The sequence below is a fragment of the Tiliqua scincoides genome, chromosome 5 (assembly GCF_035046505.1).
Source record: "Tiliqua scincoides isolate rTilSci1 chromosome 5, rTilSci1.hap2, whole genome shotgun sequence".
In the NCBI taxonomy this organism is placed as follows: Eukaryota; Metazoa; Chordata; class Lepidosauria; order Squamata; family Scincidae; genus Tiliqua; species Tiliqua scincoides.
Window position 1 is genome coordinate 38,572,266 of NC_089825.1, and position 21,272 is coordinate 38,593,537.

The 21,272-nt window shown below is 42.2% G+C and overlaps 1 protein-coding gene across 1 annotated transcript in view; it reads right to left on the reverse strand.

Moving 5' to 3' along the window:
* Positions 1 to 340: 340 nt before the first annotated feature.
* JAZF1 (JAZF zinc finger 1) overlaps positions 341 to 21,272 on the reverse strand; it is a 168,447-nt gene continuing 147,515 nt past the window's right edge. Inside the window, exons 3-5 of the mRNA XM_066630991.1 lie at positions 20,606 to 20,802; positions 2,297 to 2,466; positions 341 to 765 (exon numbers count right to left, since the gene is read on the reverse strand). Of these exons, the coding sequence (XP_066487088.1) occupies positions 589 to 765; positions 2,297 to 2,466; positions 20,606 to 20,802 (544 nt within the window). The 3' untranslated portion in view covers positions 341 to 588. The remainder of the gene's footprint in view (positions 766 to 2,296; positions 2,467 to 20,605; positions 20,803 to 21,272) is intronic.

Consider the following 21,272-nt stretch of genomic DNA (forward strand, 5'->3'; position numbering starts at 1 on the left):
AGCAAGCACACCTTTTTATGTACGTCATTTGAATATGAAAATATTTTTAGCATATGTTAAACATTCTCTTATTTATAATTCCAATACCTAGCTATCCCACAGATATCTCTTATTACATAAGGCATATTAACCAGTTGGATAATGGGGAATTGTTTTGGTTTTGCAAGCACAGGGGCGGCTGATGTGTTGAATATCTTCAATCACATTACAATCTTGAAGTTATCTCAGTGCCAAACTTTCTTCTTCCCCATTCTTATTTAACACTGCAGAACAACTAAATATACAACATCCCCTCTTTTTTTCCTTTTTGTGGGGGAAGGGGGGAATACTTCTGGGGGGGAAACAAATCTGTAGCTTTTAGCACCTTTATATCAAAGTAATGTATATGGGCATGATGATTACATGTGCAAATGTACAAAATCATTAACTCTACAAAGATACATCATTCCAAAATTACAGAAAAATTGTAAAGCATGCATTTAAATTCTTTCCAGGGTTTGCTCGAAGGCATCCCCTCCAAGAAGGTGGCTGTTTTCAAACTCAGCAACTGCTGGTGACAATTCCTTGGCACGTTTGTGACCAGCATGTTTATTGCTGCATCTTCCGGATAATCTCAGCAGACACCGGTGGGTGGAAGTTGATTGTGTGGTGTCGCAGACCCTGAGCTGTCTTGTAACTCTTCCCGCAACGGCATTTGAATGGCTTCCGCACACGGATCTGTGTTCTGTGGCCATTCTTGGCATGGTATTTTATACCGTTAACGTTCTGTGGGAGTAAAAGGAGGGAGCACAGCTTTTTAGGTGGTTTGGCAGAACCATCTTCTTTCACAGTGGGAGTAGAGTTTGGACTGTAGTGAAAACTGAATTATGGAATAGATTTTTCCCCCATGTATTAGACCGAGGTGTCAAACGTCAGGCCTGGGGGCCAGATGTGGCCTGCAGAAGCTTTTTATCTGGCCCTCGGGCTTTCAGCTGCTGAGCAATGATCACTGCTGAAAGGCTTGTCCTGCATGATAATTGGGCTCTCCCATATCTTGAAATATGGTCAAGATTTGTGTATTTTCTCTTGTCATTTGCAGCTAATGAGTTCCTACAGGAGAACAGAGTGCTTATTTCTGGTTTTGACCTGTTTAATGACAACACTTCCTGTGTAATGACATCACCTCTGGCCCTCAGCATGCATCATGAATGCTCTTCAGCCCTCTGTATGAAATGAGTTTGACACTCCTGTATTAGACTGTAAATTTGAACCCAGGAGAGCTTGAAATAAGATTAATGTAGTCTGTGCTTTTGGGATGGGAGCCTAAAGTTAGTTTTAACTGTAGACAAGCATATCAACATTTGTTATGAATGTTGATTTCTTGCTGAACACTTGCTATACAAGGGTATTAGATCAAAGGGTGGCTGTGGTGGAAGAAATTGCTAGAAAAGACACTAAACTTTTGGGTGTATCTGTCATGCTCAGGGCAGACACTGACTGAGCCCAATCCTTGGGAACAACCAACAGCACCACTGTTGGTAGTACTGGCAGGAAACTGGTGGGATCCCTACAGGTCTTAGCAATAGGGTTATACCCAAGTGGTTACCTGTCCAATCCAGTCCCTATATTATCCAAAACTTACAGAATGCTGATGCAACTTCACTCACCCCCTCCTAATCTGAGAATATCGGGTATAGTCAGTTTCTAAATAGCAGCTCAGCTTCTTCAGCCTTGAACAACCATACCAACAAATTGCACACTGGTGGCCAGGTGGGGGTACTGTTAAGCTCTTCGGTGGATAGCAAAGGGCTGTGCTTTCTTTCCTAGTTTCCAGTTCTTACATGATTATTCTTTACTCTTGCCAGTCATTTGCACTCTGCTCCCACTGGATCTTTGCCTCTCCTACTGTCACTAGGGACTCAAGGGCCTATTTGAAAGACATAGGGCACAAGCCTAAGCAGGTCTACTTGGAAGTAAGTCCTATTATGTTCAATGGGACTTACTCCCAGGAAAGTGATGTTAGGATTGTAGCCTTTGTTATGCAGTGTCCCAGAAGATTTTGCTATCTGATGTGGAGTTCGCCATTCCTTGGAATGGGGAAAGCATTGCAAGCCATATACTAAATTTACCCAACTTCTGCCTTGATTTAACCCCTACAATTGAGTGAAAGGTTAGATTGAAGGTTTAAAGAAGCACTTCTAAGGAATCTGTGGTGAATAACTGGCGTATTTTTTGATGCTAGGGATTTTGTTCCACACAAAAAGTCCAGTGTTTTAAGAAGCTTAAACAATATTTACCATATAACAAACACATGTACCTTATATCGCTTTTTACACCCAGGTACAGGGCAGGCGAAAGGTTTTTCATCCCCTCCATTCATACACATGGAACTTAGGATAGCTTCAGAACTGATGGCACTTTCTGTAGTCCAGGACTCATCGCTGTCTGAATCCTCATAGTCTACTTCTTCCTCATCGTATTCACTACCTGGGAAGCCAGAGCAGTGCAGTGAAAAAAGAGAGAGAAAAAAACACCCATGAATTAAATATATGTAACTCCAACAGCAAGAAACTCCAATTTCATAGTTAATATTATCACCACTCTTCTCTGCCTAATTTATTTTCATCTTTATTATATTGCAGGAAGAGGGGTATTTTTAATTATAAAAAAGTTCTCATTATAGCTGGTGCTTGGAAAGACACACAGCACTTCATTTGTTAAATAACTGCAGCTAATATATTATGTAAACAACTTCCTATAGCCCTTCTCTAAATATTGACCGAACAAGCCATTTTATTGTCAGACAACTGGGGAAGGGGCAACTGTGTGCGGGGGAGGCAGGGATGGGGACTGAGCATTTTTCTTTCCTCCCTGGCCTCAAAACCAAAGTTGGCTTTTAAGGCTTTTCCTTTCCCCAGTAAAACACTCGAAGGACATAATTCTCTTGATCATAAACAGGGTAAAATAATATGTTGACAAGTCTTAATTCATTTACTAGCCCTCTGGAATTAATAGGAATTATAGCACAACATTAATAAGAATTATATTGTAGCAATTACAGCTGCGAAATTCATTCCTCCAGGTGTGAGGATAAATTGCATTGTGCGTTCCCCCTAATATGGCATTATGGTCCAGAGAAACGACAGCAGCCTTTGGAGTAGCACACAGCCAGCTTTTTAATTTTACTTTTTAAAGTTGCCATAAATATTAATAAGACTCTGTGTGAGGGCGCACATTAAAAGGAGGCCGAGAGTAACTGAGAAGGCTGGGTTGCGGCAGTTGGCGTGAGTCTGTGTAGCAACCAGCAGCAATAAAATGAGTTTGTGTGTGTGTGTGCAAGCGAGGGATTAAAAAAACCCGCTTTCTCAACAGGCTTGTCACAGTCTGTTGTTGACATTGCAGGGTGTTTCTGCCCCTGGCTGAGTCATACATTTTGTTCTAGCTTTAAGCCTGCAAACCATTTCAGATCGGAACCGACAGGCAAGCCAGAAATCTGCAGTGGGCTCTTTCCTCAATTGGTACATGGCTGGCTGAGCAGGCTCTGGCCTAGTTGAGGACAGAACAGTGGCTCTCGACAAACTAGGTTTGGAAAATCCAGAGCAACTGTCGGAAAATCTGGAGGAGGGGGCTGTAGCTCCATGGCTGTATGACAAAGGGCCCAGGTTCAATCTCTGGCATAGCCAGGCAAGGCTGAGAAAGACCCCTGGGCTGAAACCCAGGAGAGAGTGTGAAAAGAGGGGACAACACCAAACATAGTGGAGACGCCAAGTGAGGAAGAGCCTCCAGCAGGTGTTGGAAATAAACAATATTTATTAACCAGTTCACATCAGCCTTATGTGCACACTTCATAACTGCATGAATCTCAGGGAAGTTTAATACATTTACACTTAGTGGATGAATTCAGTCCATAACTGCTGTTGCTTTCCTAGTGCGGACCTGATTCCCCTACTACAGTCAGTAGGAAAAGCCTTGCAGCAGGGTAATTCTGTATGAACATTAACATTCCTGTAATCATGAGCACTCTGTTGATTGACATGATTATCAGGCAGCAAATCATATTTATTTTACTGGGCCTTGCTTCCTGTCAATACATTTAGGGATTGGTGCAAGGCAGGCTTTAAAGGAATATTTGCTAAGAAGGTGTTGCTTTTTTTTTTTTTTTTTTAGTCTTAATTTCAGTTTGGTGCACTGCATTTTTTTATGCTCCTCACTTGGAATCCCATTGGTACGATCCCACACGTAAACCAAGTTTCAAGAATATTAATGGCTATAAACAATTTGAGGTGATTACTAAATGATTACTGTCTCTACTGTATACTTGTGTGCACAAGGACATCCAAGATTCTATAACCCTGCCTCTTGTTTCTGCAGAAATGGAAACCGGGGAGGTATTTTAGGCATAGACCTGGCTCACTGAGGTCTTGCAGGGAATTGTGGACTGAGCCAATCTTGAAATAGTTGAGGTGATGATGTCTTGAACCACCTGAAAGATGGGTGAATAGGATCCCCCAAATATGTGCAACATTTTCAGAAAGTACTTGGTGCTTATTGAAACATATACATTAATTACATGTTGCTAGTATATTCAAATTGGCTATAGGCCTTACTTTCCTGACAGGTTGCCATCAAGCGCACCCTGCCCAGTGTTGATCCAGTTGCCTCCTTCCTTAGAAATATTTTAATTAAACATTTTCATATTTGGGGAGGCGTTTCCACCCCAGACAGGCAATGTGTTACTATATCAGGTGTACAAACACAGCTAGATCTACCAGCTGGTACTTAGCCCTGCTGGGAAATCCACTAGCAGTATGCTGAAAGGGAAGCTCAGTTTTGCCAAGATACACATTCTGGGTCTCTGCTGTTTTGTTTTCTTTTCAATTTTTACAATAATAAGAGAGGAAATGAACAAAAAAATGGCCAACACATACATATTTGCCAAGTCAAACACAATACTTTCTGAGTCAGACTTTTAAAAGACCCATTTCAAAAGAGATTTGCCCTCTGACATTATGATGTGCCTTACCTACAGACTGCTAGATGTTCTGTTGACCACTACTGCAATATAGTAGCCAACCAACAGTGTTTGAACAAGCAACACTGTTGTCGGAACTTGCATGTCTTGGCTTCAAGACTTTATTCAAGGTGGTTTACATAGGCAGGCTTATTTAAATCCCTTATTAAATAGGGATTTTTACAATTGAAAGAAGATTCTTTCTTTCAAGAACCACTACATTCAGGTGTTTCATTCTGATCTGGCTTCACATTCTGGCCTCCATCCTCCCACGCTCAGAGCAGATGGAATTGCTCGGCTTCAGCTTGTCAGCTGCTTCAAGGTCGCACGGTGCCGGTGGCCTCGAACTGGCGACCCTGTGGATGTTATCTTCAGGCAGACGGAGGCTCTACCCTCTAGACCAGACCTCCTGCCCTGATCCCCATTCAGTAACAAACTGCTTTTTAAAGTCCCTTCAGCTCATTTGCCATGCAGCATAAGGAAAGCTGCTGCTTGAAGGGAAAAAAAAGTGCAACAAGCACCCCTTGGTTTACAGAACTAATATCATGGGGTGGGATCCACAGTTCTCTTTCATCTGGAGCAAAGACTCTTCCTTGCTGTACAAGAAGGGAAACTGTTGCCCAATCCTGTCCTCCTCCCCCACTGGCATAACTAGCATTATCTGGGTGGAGGCTGCTTTACAGCTGTTGTGAAGCAGTCTCCACTGCCAATCACAGCAGGCCCTCCAGTGGGGAGGCTGCTGTGGCCTCCCATGTGCAGGCAGACCCATGGACACTAGCATAGCAGGTAAGCCCATGCAGGGGGGGGTGGAAGGAAGTGGACCCCTTTCTGAGTCTGCTTTGCCTTCATAGAGCCTTCATGGAGCCTTCATGGAGCAATGTATACTTGCACCAGTGATGCAGGGCCCAATCGTATCTAATTTTCCAGGGCCGGTGCATGTGCTGGTGGGGGCATGTGCTGCATCCATTGGTGGGGAGACAGTCATGAAGGCCTCCTCAAGGTAAGGGAACATTTGTTCCCTTACATCGGGGCTGCATTGCAGCTGCACCAGTGTTGGAAAGTTGGATGGGATTGGGTCCTAAAGCTGGCACAGGTCCAAGTTGTCCTATAGCAGCTGCTGTGGGTTAACCTGGGGCAAAGGGGACAAATGTCCCCTTACCCTGAGAAGACCTCCAGCAGCCAAATATCTCCTGTGAGATGCAGTGGAAGCTGCAGTGGTGGTGGTGCTGCATTGCTGCATGGGGATTAGATAGGATTGGGCTATCTGGATGCCACCCACAGCGCTTTCGATCCTCACCACTCTGCATACTTCCTTCCTCTCCAGTTGTTCCGACCATACAACTTCCTTTTTTTGAATCCCTCTACAAAGATTATGCTCCCCACTAGAGGCTACAAATTTCTTGCCATTTCTTCTCTCTATGTTGGCCTATGCTTCCTTTTTTTGGGGGGGGGGGGTGTCTTATCATGGAATTAGTAGAACTTCCTCCACAGATACTTGCAGAAGACTGCAGTCTTCCATGGAAATCAGACTTTCCTGCAGGCTCAAATGATCTCTCATAAAAACCCAGATTCACACTTTGTCTGCATAGCACTTGTAGGTTCATAAAAAAGTTTTATGAGAGTACTTCTTATTTTAAGACAAACGATATATGAATAGTGCAACTGCCTGCTTGAAATAAAACGTGGTAAATTAATTTTATGATGGTGGTTTCAGTGTAACACTAATTTACTTTTTTTTCTCTTCATCCTACACATACACTCCCCTTATTATTTATTTATTTAATATACTATATTCACTGGAGTAGAGATCAGATGGTATGAGGCATACTCAGTGTTACACAGCAAAATAGTCTTCAGAAAGACATTGCTGGGGGCTCAAAGGAGAAACAGTACTCTAAAGAGCCATGTTTGCTGATTTGCATAATAGCCCCAGAAGACTTCTCATACATAACATACATACCTGCACATAAATCTTCCCCACTCCCATTGCCACACTGTCTATACAAGTGAAGTGGGGCAGGGCTGGCCCCAAACCCCCAACATGTCTGCACTGACATGCTAACGCAGCTGTTACCTCTGCTGCTTTTATCCACTTCCTGGATTTGAAGAGGAAGAGGAATGGAGTAGAAAAGGAAGTGTGGAAGGGAGAACAGTGCTGAGAGACATACATGCCTGTCATTTTCTCAATATACCACAATACCATAGTTTGTCCCTAACATCATTCCCAAATTCATGCTCCTCTTTCCTTTTGTATGCATTCAGAAATCTCTTTTTTTCATTTTGAAATTCAATTAGCGGTTTTGCACTTTGTTAGGGACAAACTTTTCATTGGGGGAAATCCCTGTGCCTACAATTACCAGAACCAGTTTTCAGAGGGAGAGTGTGTGTGTGTGTGTGTGTGTGTGTGTGTGTGTGTGTGGAAGAGAAACTACAGAATGATGGTCTAATTGTCCCTCATTTAGAGAGAGAAATAAAAAAGCAACAAAAGGGTCAAAGTTTCAACTTAAAGAGCTCAAGGTCAAAATGCAATCTGACCATGAATTAACTATATATCTATATTCCATATATCTACAGTATTATTATAGCGATAGTAATACATCTGACACCACAGTTGCATTTTGAATTAAACTCTGCATGGTATAATCTGTGACTATAGATGCCCTCAATTATTGCTGCACTTTGTCTTGGGGTCAAAATAGATGTGATGCTAAATGCATGATCTTGGCACAGACACAGCAGTGAAGATGACTGTTCAGGCATACACACAGGCCACGCAGAATGAGTCAGATTGCGCGTGAGAATACAGTGAACTAGAGGCAGATGTAACAAAGAATCAGATGCCCATTCACTCCAGTGAGACCCTGTAAGTAGAGATGTAGTTGTCTGTTTCAACAAATAGTTATCATATGAAAAGTAACAAAGATAGCACATTAATGTCTTTCCAGTTGATAATATTGGGTTTGACTCCTATTATTGGGCAGTTAGTTAAGAGGCAGTCATCTTCACCCTGCATGATAATTGCTAATGGGTACATTACATTAGCATTTGTCACATGACAATCATAATGTATTAGTGTCCCTTCAATTACAACAGCTTCCTTTTTCTAGCATAAGAAAATTGCTAGTCATCCTCTTAGGGCTTTTGAAAAATTTTAAACAACTCCTCTCTGCCACCAAGGGTCAGCTCATGAGTTGATCAGCGTGTTGTCACTTCTCAGATACTTCCAGTTGTTTTGAACTGGTAACCTCAGATCTTCAGGCATATGAGGTGGAAGCTCTACCACTGAGCCAGACCTCCTGCCCCCAAAAGACATAAGATGATCTGCCAAGTTTCATAGCACAGAAAAAAGTTGGTGAATTCTCTCAGAAGAACCATATTCATTGTGAGAAGGGGGAGTTGTGTCTATCACTAGTCAAACATGGACACTAAAGTATAGAAACTATGGGGCTCCTGACATGCCTCTCCCTTCCCATTTTCTGCATAGTAGTTGCACTTAGTTTCTACAAGCCTCCCTCAATTCATGCATATTTCCGCATGCTCGGGATGGAATAGATTGCCTCCTAAATTTATTTCAAAAATAAACGTTAGTTTGTAGGAACAAGGGTATTTGTATCGTACTCCAATTGGGAACTTTAATTTTTCTACTGGAAATGTATTCATCACATTCCTTTTTTTAAAAAAAAAACACTTTCCTCTAACTGTAAAACTAACAACTAAAACATGAATATAAAGTACAGATTCTGCAGAAAAGGAAACAGTCCAATACAAGACATGTGTGCTCCAGTGCTGAGCTTGTTTTTGAAGCATGCAGTCTGAAAGCTACAAAGGTGCTACAAGTTGCTACAAGTGTAGTACACAATGCGCTCTTGAGGTTTTATGGGCACGGTGTGCCCATAGTGCTAGGAAGTTATTTTGCATTCTGATACAAGGATTTCTTTTCCCAACCTTGTTCTCGACAAAAAAGACCTTCTTTCAGGCCTCTGCTACAAGCCTCTGCTTTTACACACAAAGCAGGAGAACATAGTCAACAAACCCCTCACAGCTACTGCTTTAAAACAGTTTTAAATGGCATTGCTACAGCTCCATTTCAACAAATGCAATCTATTAGCCACTTACAGCATAGACTTCCTGCAATTAAACAGCTCTGTTTTACAGTGCAACATGTTCTAAAAAGATAATTAAAATAAAAGAGCAAATAAATGAATAAATAAACCTAAGCAGGCCCCTCCTGCCAAAGCTTTATACTGCAAATTAACTCAGACATAATAAAACCTCTGCCAGCTGGCTGCAGCCCATTCTTTTTCTGGCTGGGATGCAGGCAACCAGATCAACAAGGTGGGCAAAGGAAAAATGTGGCTGTCAAACATTTTCCACCCTCTGCAATATGGATGTGAACGAAACTCTAGTAAATAGTGCGAAGGTCTTTTTTAAGAATGCTCTGGAAAAAATAAAAATGAAATACCGTTGAAATAATAGGGCTGATTCTGGATTCTTCCAACCCAGAATGCAAACAAGAAAAGCATTCACAATGACTGCTCTTTGGGGGTTGTACTCTTCAGCAAAAAAGACAACCTCAAGACAGCATTGCAGCACTTAAGGACTCTCTTGATGCACTTAATGAGGAGGCAATTTAAAACAAGAAAAGAAAAGGAAACAACATTAGGAAACTGATTCGTGCTGAAGATAATGGAATACAATTAAAAAGAAAAACACCACCAATGTAAATGAACTACAGTTTATGAAGTTAGCAGCTATTGTACAGCCAAGACCTGTTTTATAAGAAAAGATTTAAACATGCTTTATGGTTGTACAACAGTCATCCAGCCATGTACAGTAGAGGCCATAAAATGTCTCAAGCATGTTCCACTGATCTGTGCTGCCTGAGAGGTTGGGTTGCATTTATTGTTGAGGTGGGGCTGAATCAAATGCAGCAAGAGGTGAACAGGATGTTATGTAGAGAAAAGCAAGGGGACTCTGAATCAGGCCTTCGTTTCCTAGCTCAGAGGGTGGCTACCACTGCCACAAATAAGCTGGCCAACTCTTCCAATCGTTGTGGACCCCATAAGCATGTAGGTGCTCCTTTCAGAAGCTGCACTTAATACAAGGATGTCATGGAGCAGGACTGATAGGTGCAGTCTGATTCTCCTAACCATAAGTGTGCTCTACTCTACATGAGGGAAGTTGTGAAAGGGGCCTATAAGACACATGTAATCAGCAGGAATTGCTTCCAGTGAATTCCACCTGGGAATCTTGGATCTTAACAGGTATGGTTCTCATCAATACCTTGCTTCAGTGACCACTGGGAAACTGCCATAAACTTTCTAAGGAAGAGCAAGATATAAACAAACTACAGTATGTATTTTCGTTTTCCTTAAAAGCAGCTAAGGGGCCAGTTTCATCAGAACTTAACCCCTTTTCTTCCATGCTGATTTTTCAGTCAAATTTTCCCTCTGCCCAAAGTGCGATTAGTCATGGAAGGGGAAACACAGAAATGCAAGAAAAGCCCAAATTGGACCCTGCCACAGCTGCCTTCAAAGGGAAAAAAATTCAGTCAGGAGATTCAGGGTTCAATCCTAGCAAACTTTCCTGCAACAATGCAGCTGCAATGCAGTCCCAAGGTAAGGGAACAAACATTCCCTAACCTTGAGGAGGCCTCCATGACTGCCCCTCCCCCCGCAGGATGCAGCATGCCCCATTGGCGTGGCTGCATTGGTGCTGGAAAGTTGGATAGGATTGGGTCCTCAATCACAGATCTCCCACATAAGGTCTAAGTTGACCCTGAAGTACTTTATTAGGGTTAAGTAGTACACTTTACCTAATGCTTTCCATATTCCTGGGGCAAGCGAATCCTAAACCGACCTGGCACAGCCAGGCCCTATGGCTTGCACTGTATCCAGTACAGGTTAGGAGGTGGCTGGAGTTCTCCTTGGGGTATTTACCTCTTACCTCGAGTAATGCTCCTGCCTGCTCTATGGGGCTACTCCAATCGCTGCCAGTCATATAACTAGCGGAAGTCCGAGCAGCCTAGGTTAATGCTGGCTGGCTGACTGACTTGGAAGACAGGTTAGGAAACAGTGGAGAAGGCCTCTGCTGACCGTGCACCCTCCCACCACTCTGTAGCACCCACCCCCTCCCAGAAATGCCCCTTCCGTGCCTCCGATCCGTCCTCCCAGTCCCTGCGCCACTCAGCATCTTACCTGTCTGTGCCAATGGCCACTGGGCTGGATGCAGCACTGGTGGGGCAGCTCAGGCCACTCCGTCAGCACTACTTACTAGTCGGGTGCTGCAGAGAGCTTTACAGTGAAACACCTTGCACCGGCGCAGGGACTGCAACACATTCTACCGGCACAGGGACTGCTGCACCGGCAGAGCTCAAAGGTAGGATTGTGCTGTCAGTCTCTTTGTGGACCAAATGCATCAGTCACTTTTGTTTTATCAAAAAACCTCACACACACACACACACCCTCAAGTTAGAATGCTGAAACTTGGGTTGGCATTGAAATGGACAAAATATACCGACACATATAATTACTGTGCTTAGTCATGCCTTAAATGCAAAGTAGCTAAACATCTTCCATTGCTTTCACAGTATTGTGCTATCACACTAATACATGTCTGACATCACGAACAGTCAACATTCTCTCATGGGTCATGGAGTGTAAGTAATTTGCAGCTGACAAACAAAATTGTGGAGATGGAACACCACAACACTGCAACTGGATACAGAAAAAAAGGCAGCCAAGACCGAGCCAGGCCAGGCACCCTGCATGTGTCTTCCATAAGGGAGGCCACAGCAGTTGCTCTCCTACATGGAGGTATATACAGATTTGAAAGGCACATTTAAATGCCAGGCAGTATTTTTGTTGCTACTTTGTAGAATGGAAATCACAACTAGTGATGACTTTATGAGCTTGGTCTAGACAAGAGGGTTACTCTTTGGTGAAATTGCTCCTTTGGGAAGTTACTGTGAAAATTCCCTTACAACTAATTACCAAGCCACTGGGGCTTGCTACTGAAAAAAAAGGCTTTGGCTTTGAGAGAGGCAGTTCCTGGAAAGCCTACAATGTATCAGCTCTTGTCATCATGGCCAGATTTTACATCAGTGGCACAGAAAGGATACTGTGAAGGAGGGAAAGGAAAGGACAATAAAAAGCCATTTAAAAAGGCCAGGATTAAATAAGAAAACTGCCTCAGGCAGCACAGATAAGAAGGGAAGGTTATGTACTTGTAATTGTTTGATGCAGTGCTTCCTCTGGCTCTCTTCCTACCAACTCGGATTCTGTACAGCCAGCACGGAGCCCACCTACCAGGCGGCAGGAAACCCAAATCCCCAAATCGCAGGAGGTTTACACAGGACTGGGCTCCTCACACATGTTGTCCATCAGCTTTTTAAGAGTTTCAGAGAATTAGGTGAGATACATCAATGGCACTGAGACAAAAAGAAAGAACTAAATATACAAGAGAAACAGCAGCTAAGGAATGGTATAGAGATTACCTCTGCCTATCACACCACCATTTCTTAATGCCACCTAATGTTATTTCTTGACAGGTCTTGGAAATGCTTAATTCATTTGAAATATAAACACATCCACACTGCAAGGTGGTTTATGCAAGTGCTGCATGTAAGCTGGTAAAGTATTCCCATTTGCTTTACACCACAGCCAATATTTTCATGCCCCTGAACCTCAAACCACATTTTATTTCTGTACACCTTTATTTGTATGGAAAATATTTCTATCCGGATTATCCCCTCCCAACAGGGAGGTGGCAAGGTGGCTTATGAATCACATTAAGAGGGACAATAACTGAACAGCATTTTTAAAAAGCCGAAGAAGAACAAAAGCAAAAACCACTGTAAGGCCACAGAATCAGGATTACAAATCACACGTGACAGACTTGCATATCTGTTCTCCATTCCCACTATAGGAAGTGAGATGACAGAAGGGGTCCACTGGACCCTTTTGCATTTTACTTTGAAAGGAACCTGCTTCATCCACAGTTGAAAACGTAGCTAGACTTAGCATAGCAGAACATCAGTTGATCCCTTTTTCATTTGCCCTCCATCAGTACCAAGCCCCAGAAATTTCTATCATGTTGGAAACACTGGCACTAAAGGTGTTCAGAACCATCATCAAGTTTCCACAGACGGTAACAAAAACCTGTGAACAACACTTCCCAACAGGAGACAAATAGAGGACCAAATCCTTCCCAAGATATATTGATGGGGCATGAAAGATTTGATATGTGCATCACAGTTTGTCACACGATGCAGTAGTGAAAATAATTCATAGTTGTGGCCTAAGGTATTCTGCGTCTAAAGAAACTTCAGCCTCAGTTTTTCAGCAGAAAAGCGGGAGTAGTAATTACTGGAGTTGCCACACTGGATGCATCCAAAAACCAGAGATGTCTAAGGCAGAGCGTAGCATCATAGCAGTGCCAACCTTTGAAAAATGGGGGGAAAACTGGTAGTGGTGTGCAGCCCAGAAATAAAAAACTGATAGTGGGGAATGGAGCCCAGTGGTAAAGAGGAGGAACTCAGTGGTGCAATGGCCTAAGAGTAACCTTTGTCATCATCTACATGGCTAAAGCAGGAAAAAGTGGGAGAAACTGGACATATTGATAAATGGGCAACCCTTGTAATTACCCAGCTCACAACTTTGCTGTGAGCAGAGGTAAGGTGAGTGTACCACTGAAATTGAGGAGGAGGAGGACGAGGAGGAGGAGTGTTATAAACTGGAGATCAAGTGTTCAAAGAAAAAACATGTCCCCAATTCCACTAGCACATGTCAGCTGTCTGTATTCCAGCCTATAGTCCTACACATATGGATAGTAGTTTGGCGGTATGTTCGGATTCATCATCCTCTCACTTCAACATGCTCACTAAAAACAATCGACAAGTTGGCAGAAAAGATCAAAGTGCTCATTTCTGCACTGCCGCTTTCCCAGCATACCACAAGGATAGCCTTGCAAGTGCTGAGTTGCTGGATCAAAGTGGAACATCTTGCAAGAACTCAGACCCCACTCAGCCAATTAAAATAGCATGGAATAGGCAAGCTTTGTGCTCCATGGAACAGAGAGAGCCAGAACAAAGAGATTATAATTTACTTTTGAGCCTCAACATATGGTAACCTGAAGAGACTTAAAATGATTGGAGTTGTAACTGAACTTCAGGAATGAAATGTCAGTAAGCTCAAATATTAGTCTCCCTGCCTTGGTTTTAGTTGATTTAAGGTACTTTATATATTTATTTTTCAAATTTATAACCTGTGTCGCAGCCAGTGCCCCTGTACTTTCAACATGAAGGAGCATGTTTTCAACAACAGGGATCTCTAGTCTGAGAGGAATGTTCTGTAGTTGATGTTTGAAACTAGAGATCATGGTGCCAGCCAGTCACACATCCATCGACTAACCACATGTTTATTTTCCAAAGAATTCCACTGGACTGTAATATACGCAATCAGATTTTTTTTGGGGGGGTGGGAGGGAGGGATGTTTTACATGTCCTCTTAATTGCAGTGGTTGACTCCAGCTTGCCTATTATTTGACTGTCCAGAGCAAATTAAAACGAAGTACAACTTTTTAAATTCACACTTTGCTACTTGGCATAGTCCATAACTCACCTGCAAAAATGGCACCCAGCCCAGTGCTATGCAAAGATTTAATAGAAGAACTATTTAATGAAGTCTCATATTACTACACTGTTATTACCAGTACAAATTGTTCTGTAGGAGAGCACCTAATTTAGTGGGCTAGTCTAAATTAAAAATAAACACCACTTCTCCAAGAAAATTAACATGGGGACGTCATTTTTTTAAGAGGAAGTGTCCAAAGTGCCTTAAATATAGTTCTGAGAATCTGTTAAGGCAATACACCAACTAGCCCATTAGCATTCTGGCTATGGTTGAGTAAAGGACATATGTTTATGCTTATTTTTTAAGAACTTGACTTATGGTGCAAGTGATTGGGTGTGCCTTGTGGGGAAAATAATTTAAAATTCTGCACCAACAGAATGGAAATTCTGTTTTTATTTATTTGACTTTTGTAGCCCACCCAGTTCTTGAAGGATAATGGGTAGATAACATTTTCCTGATCCTTACAAACCTGTGAAGTAGGTCACTATGTTTGCCACTTGAGGGCCTAAGGCTGAAATCTCGCCAAAGCAGTATCTGGACAAGTCCAGGTCATCCTGAACACCATTCAACCCTATTCACTGAGCAAACAATGCCCGGTATACTATATATAGCTGAACATTAATGTGGGATTGGTATGATTCTGCTATCAGCAATGGCTTCAAATGGGGGCAGACAGATCTTCACCAGCTCCTTACCTGCTCCCAGAACCAGCACATGTTGTTTGCCCTTACCTTCTCAGCCCTCCATGGCCTTATTCTTCAGATCTCATATGCTGCTACATTTTTGCCTGCGACATTCCTTCTTTCCGCTACACCATCTTTAGTCATCTGAAAGTATCCTGCTCCCTCAAACAATCCTGTCCTTTCACCTTTGCCACCCATTATGTTTGAAACAGCCTCACTGAAATCTGACAAGATACTTCTTCAGTTCACTCACTTTTTTCAAATCCCTTCCTAAAGTCCACCTTTTCCACAAAGTCTTTGGCACCACACCTTAGTCCTCCACTATAACTAAAAGTCCAGTTCCAATTCTGGTTTTGCAACTACTCTAGAGCCTGCAGCATCAGTACAATGATGTGCGCTGGCCTGCTGGATCTAGTTCCCATGCCAGCCAGCACAGGTGAATGTGCACTGGGTGACACAGGGGATGGATCGTCGTTGAATTTGGCCTCTCATATGTACCGAAGACTAAAACCATCACAATACTAGACCTTGGACTAGGCAAAAGATGCTTCTAAATGGAAGTTCCAGACATTATCCATGTTACATTTCTAACAGCCCAATGTGCTCGAACATCCCATCTAACATCTCTAAGCCAGCAGGAGACCAGGCTGGCTTTTACTGGTACTCTCTCTGGTAAGTAAGGAAAACTTTAACTTCCTCCACCACTACCTTGGCCTCCACAGGCCTACTGAGACCCATGCCAGCTATTTTGTGATGGGGATTGGCAGATCCTAATCCTCCATATTCTATCCTCCTTCCTGAGTCTGATCTGCCAACACCAATCAACACAGACTTGCACCAGCTTATTTATTTAGCGTATGGCATATAATACATGGACTTATATATCAGCTAGACTAGATCAAATGTCAATGTCCAGTTCATACACCCATTCAAGGACAGAGTTACCGTCATAGAAAAAGTCAGACCATGGCCAGTATACGCCCTCAGTTTGCAGCCAGACACAATGTGGTACATGGTTTGGTGGGAGAACCCGCAATCACACTGAGGGGTAGATACTAGCCCCCATTTAAACACTGAGTCCTGACAAACACCATGTAGGGTACAGATCCTATTCAAAGTTTTCCAATGCTGGTGAAGTAAGTCGAAACTTGGCACCTTAAGTGTAGGATTGTCTATATATCTACCAGTTTCTGGGCATTGGATTGCCCATTTAGCTTTCCATTGGGCATTGATGTTAAAATTGTTGTGCAGATGTTGTGCGAGTGCCAGAGAAGGCTTCCTAGATTTGAGCCTACCGACTGATAGATGAAGAAGATAGGCTATATAGCTGGCACAGGTCAACACGGACCCATTGCAGCTGCTGGAGCTTACCCCAGGGCAAGGGAACATATGTCCCCTTATCTTGAGGAGACCTCCAGCAACTGAAATTACCCCATGGGATATAGCAGAAGCCATACCAGCCCCACTGCATCAGCACAGGAAGAACCATAGGTAGAATTGGGTTGGCCATTCTGACCTTATTCTATTTTGCCTTCAATTTCAAATACAGGTGTGCCCCAGTATCTGTGGAGGTTCCGTTCTGGAACTCCCTGTAATTAACTGAAACCATGAAGACAGTCTGTGGCGTAAGGGATAGAGTGCTGGACTGCGGAGCCAGAGGTTGGAGGTTCAAATCCCTCAAAGGCCAGAAAAAAAAAAATTAACTGAAACCCTTGATACCAGGGAATGCTCTCCCACCCTCTAGAGGTGAGGGGGGCTCTGCTCTCCTTGCCTCTGGAGGGTCCAGAGGCTTCCCCACACCTCCTAATGCCTTATAAGACATTAAAAATATCACTTCCAGTTTTACCAAAAAACTGGAAGTCACTTTTTTTTTTTAACTGTAAGGCTCAGTCTGAGCCCAGCAGAGCCATGGATGGATGTGTACAGCCTCTCCTAGGCTCAGAGGACCCTCTGGAGGTGAGGGGAGCAGAATGTACCAGGGGCCAAATACTATCTACTTTGTCCATTGTCCAATTCCTTTTCCTTTATAATATCCTTTTTTAAAAAAGCAACTACTTGCCTGTGTCATTAAAAAAGCTCTAATGCACTGCCTCCCACTTTCTGAAAGACTGCCCTCGAGTAGAAGTGGAAAGGTCTTGGAAAGTGAGAGAGAAAGCAAGCATGCATGCATGTGCTCATGTGGAAGCAGAGGAGCTCAGGGCAAGCATTGTCAAGGGACCCACCATTCAGTTTGCCAACTACTGGTTTCAGTACTGGGGAAAAGGGCTGATACTAGACTGGAGGAGAGGGTCAAGGCAGAGCCTTGAATCTGGTGGCACCCAATCTACCCTCAGGAGTCAGGCTAGGATGCTGCCTCAATAGACTGTACCTGCACATGCCCGATCTTGTCTGATCTCGGAAGCTAAGCAGGGTTAGGCTTGGTTAGTACTTGGATGGGAGACCGCCTGGGAATACCGGGTGCTGTAGGCTTATACCATAGTCTTTCGAGACTGAAGGTTGCCAACCAATACCTTAGTTTTCCCTAAACCCAGGAGTGCCTGGAAAGCATGACACATGGAGTGTGTGTCTAGCTCCCCAGCACCACCACAAATGATATCATTAAAAAGGTGCTCCCAATGGACACATGGTCAGATCAGTCACTTTGATATGTTGGGCTCAAACTCCAATAATTCTTAAGTCAGAACCAGCACTGTGGTGGTCTGGATTATTTAAATTTACGATGGAGCAATCACAGAAATTTGACTCCATGTGCCCTGTTCAAGTTCAATGATGGATGAGTGAGATCTGTTTAGCCAAACATGCTATTTCCCTTCTGCTCTCAGGGTGGGCCTCCGTCATTTGCAGCTTCCACATAGGTAGGCAAGGTGACTTGACAAGCAAAGATAAAAGCACCTTATGCAACTACAACTACAATACAAAACAGTAGCCAAGAGTGATTCTTTAACAAAGGAGAATATTTCTAAAATATATAACCTTGGAAAGCACAGCAAACATGCACATAGTGGAACAGAATAAAGAGAAATAAGTAACTGTGAACTTTGGAAGGGGGGGTGCAGAGTGAGATTTAAAAAAAAACAAATTTTTAAAAAGTATTTTGTGGGAAAAAAAATAAGGTCATTCAAAATGTAGAAAGCAGCATTAAACCCTTGGTTCAGGATTTATAATGGGACCACAGATCCAATCCCAAGCTATTAGTTCACATTTTAAACTTACGTTAACAATAAAATCTTTAGCAACTATGAAAAAACAGTTCTGGAATTACGGGTTTCAGATAAATCCATGGAATCGCTACCATTCAGAAAGGGGTTTAATTAAACCAAATATATGGGATACTTATTTTGTAGCAATAGTCAGTGGCGTCTTTCATTTAAAAATGAGCTATCCATTAAAGTTACTGAGAACTTCAGAAAGATGCTTAGTATAAAATCTTGTTACCGTAATTGAAGTCAGCATGGAAACTCCATCCTTTCAAGTCACACAAATATTTTAACATTCAGAGATTTAAAACCTTAACCTATATTAAAATGCAACATCAACAATGATTCTGATTTTGTGGGTTTAAATCAGTTTAACATAAATTTAACATAGGCATGTAAAATGGAGGTGCTATATATAGAGTATTTTTACTCTAAACATAATGTATTTGTCTTTCTGAGATATGCTACATATTGTTACAATTAAGGCACATTTACTATAACTTCATTACCTCGATCCAGTTAAAGTCAGTTGCACTTAAATTCCAATGATTGTGGTGGGACTTAAGCATGGCTAAATTTAGTTGAAACAAGGCCCATGCTTTATTGGGTGTAAGATGAGATATTTAGAAGTAGTTCTAAGAGTTATCAAGCAAAGTCCAATTACCTTTCAAGTTAGAATGTTCCATATTTAAAACCTCTGCAGTCTAATCTTCTGCTGAAAACTTTCAGGGAAGAGATTTTCAAAAAGTCCATAGCCAGGGTGTTTCATTGTTCAACTGGATTATCCTTTAAAGAGGCACTACAGAACATCTATACTGTAAATAACCTGCTTTGAAAGTTTGATGAAAACTGAGTTATTAGAGAGTGCATGTTCAAGAACATTACCCACTAGACTGCTTCATGGTTTCTTATATTCTTCGTATACAAGCAATCTAATCTGGCAGAGGCATAACTAGGCACACTTTCTTTGCCTATAGAAATAAATATCAGATCAATTTGCCATGTTTACCAGTAAAGACTACTGTCCAAAATGTATATCTTTACATAACCTAATAATGCATTTACATACTGTCCATCACAGATGGAATATTTTATATTACTACTTTATTAAAAAGCTATCTGGATTTCCCTTTTATGCTTGCAGAAGCTTAATGGATTTCTTTAAATAAGGCAAAAGATAAAAACATGAGAGTTACTTGTTTTAATTTGCTCTCTCCTTAGAAGAGGAGAGACAGCATTTTGTCTGTTAAATTGAAGTCTAGTTTCTTAGATTTTCAGTAGAAAAGGTTTAAAAAATATTTAAAAACAAAGTATTCATGAATAAGACCAATTAGATGATCTTGTGGATCTCATAAGAAAGCATCAAATACCTTATGAAGACTTTAACTTGATGCCTTAAAGTGTTTGGAGTTGATTGCATATGTTAATAAATCTTTTTAAATTCTGAATGCTTGTTTTTATGTATTGACAATCAATATATATTTTTTATTCTTTCAGATCCCTGTCAAATTGTGTAAAGCGCAATTCTCTGTTCCTATGATCAGGCTACCTAGCATTTTATACAATCAGTGATCCTTGTAATGAACAGAATTATTATAAGCATTACCTACAAGGAAGAGAGAAAAGAGTAACATATAGCTTGAAGGTCAAATTAGATGTTATGCAAAATGCATAACCAGGAATGATGGTTTTGGTTTTTTAAACAGCAACTTGGAGGGTCATAGGACGTGGTGGAGTCATGGTAGAGAGGATTAGCACTTTGCCCCTACCCCAGTTCCAAACCTGATCTCTTCCCCATACTGGTGGGGGAGTGCAATTCAGAGTATGGGGACTTATGTCCTCTTACCCTGAGTAATGCCCCAGCCACTCAGATCTGTTTCGAAATAAAGAGAAAACTAAAAAAAAAGAGGAACTACGAAATGTCACACCTGCCAGAAACTGCATTTGGTCCCGAAATACACAACATTCCTTATGTTGATCCAAGAGAACCTGACAAAGCAAGCATGATTGTCTCTCTTTCATCTTTACTGTAGTGTGCTCATCGACAACAGTTCATCTTATACTGCAGTGCTAACTCGATTCAATGAAACCATCTCCTCTTACCTGTAGGTGTGCTACTACGAAATGATGAGGAAGGAGTAATGGGTGGTGTGACTGGCGGAGTAAGGCTTCCACTGCTGTGGCGCGGAGGAGTAGATACATTCCCACGGGACACTGAACTTGATAAAGTCAGGGAAAGTTTAGGTTGAATTTTTTTCTTCAGGGATTCCTGTTCTCGTCGAGCTGCATCAGTCATAAACCTGTTACAACAGTAACAATTGCAAAGAAAACATTATTGTAAAACAGTAGCATTGAACACTAAGCACAAATGCTTGGTGTTATTCAGCATTTTATGTTTTCCTGGTTTTTACAAGTTGTTCCTGGTTGACCCTGGTTTTCCAAAGGATGGTGTGAGCTGCACAGCCTACACCCACGAAATGAGAAGGGACTTGAGTCCCACAGTCAGTAACTTGGGAAGGTTATATCTCCTGTCCTATTCAAATATAATTGCCCTAACTCAAGTACCCTTGCTTTCTCATGCTGTCAACAGCACACACAGTAACCTACCAGTATATTACTGCTTCCAATAAATCTTTTGACATTCACCATGAATAGGCACTGGCCTGTTTTTGGGAGGGGGGGCAAGGGGGACAAATGCCCCGGGCACCAGGCTTGAGGGGAGATGTTGTGCTGCCATCCGCCCTGCCATGGCACCCCTTGCTACACTCAA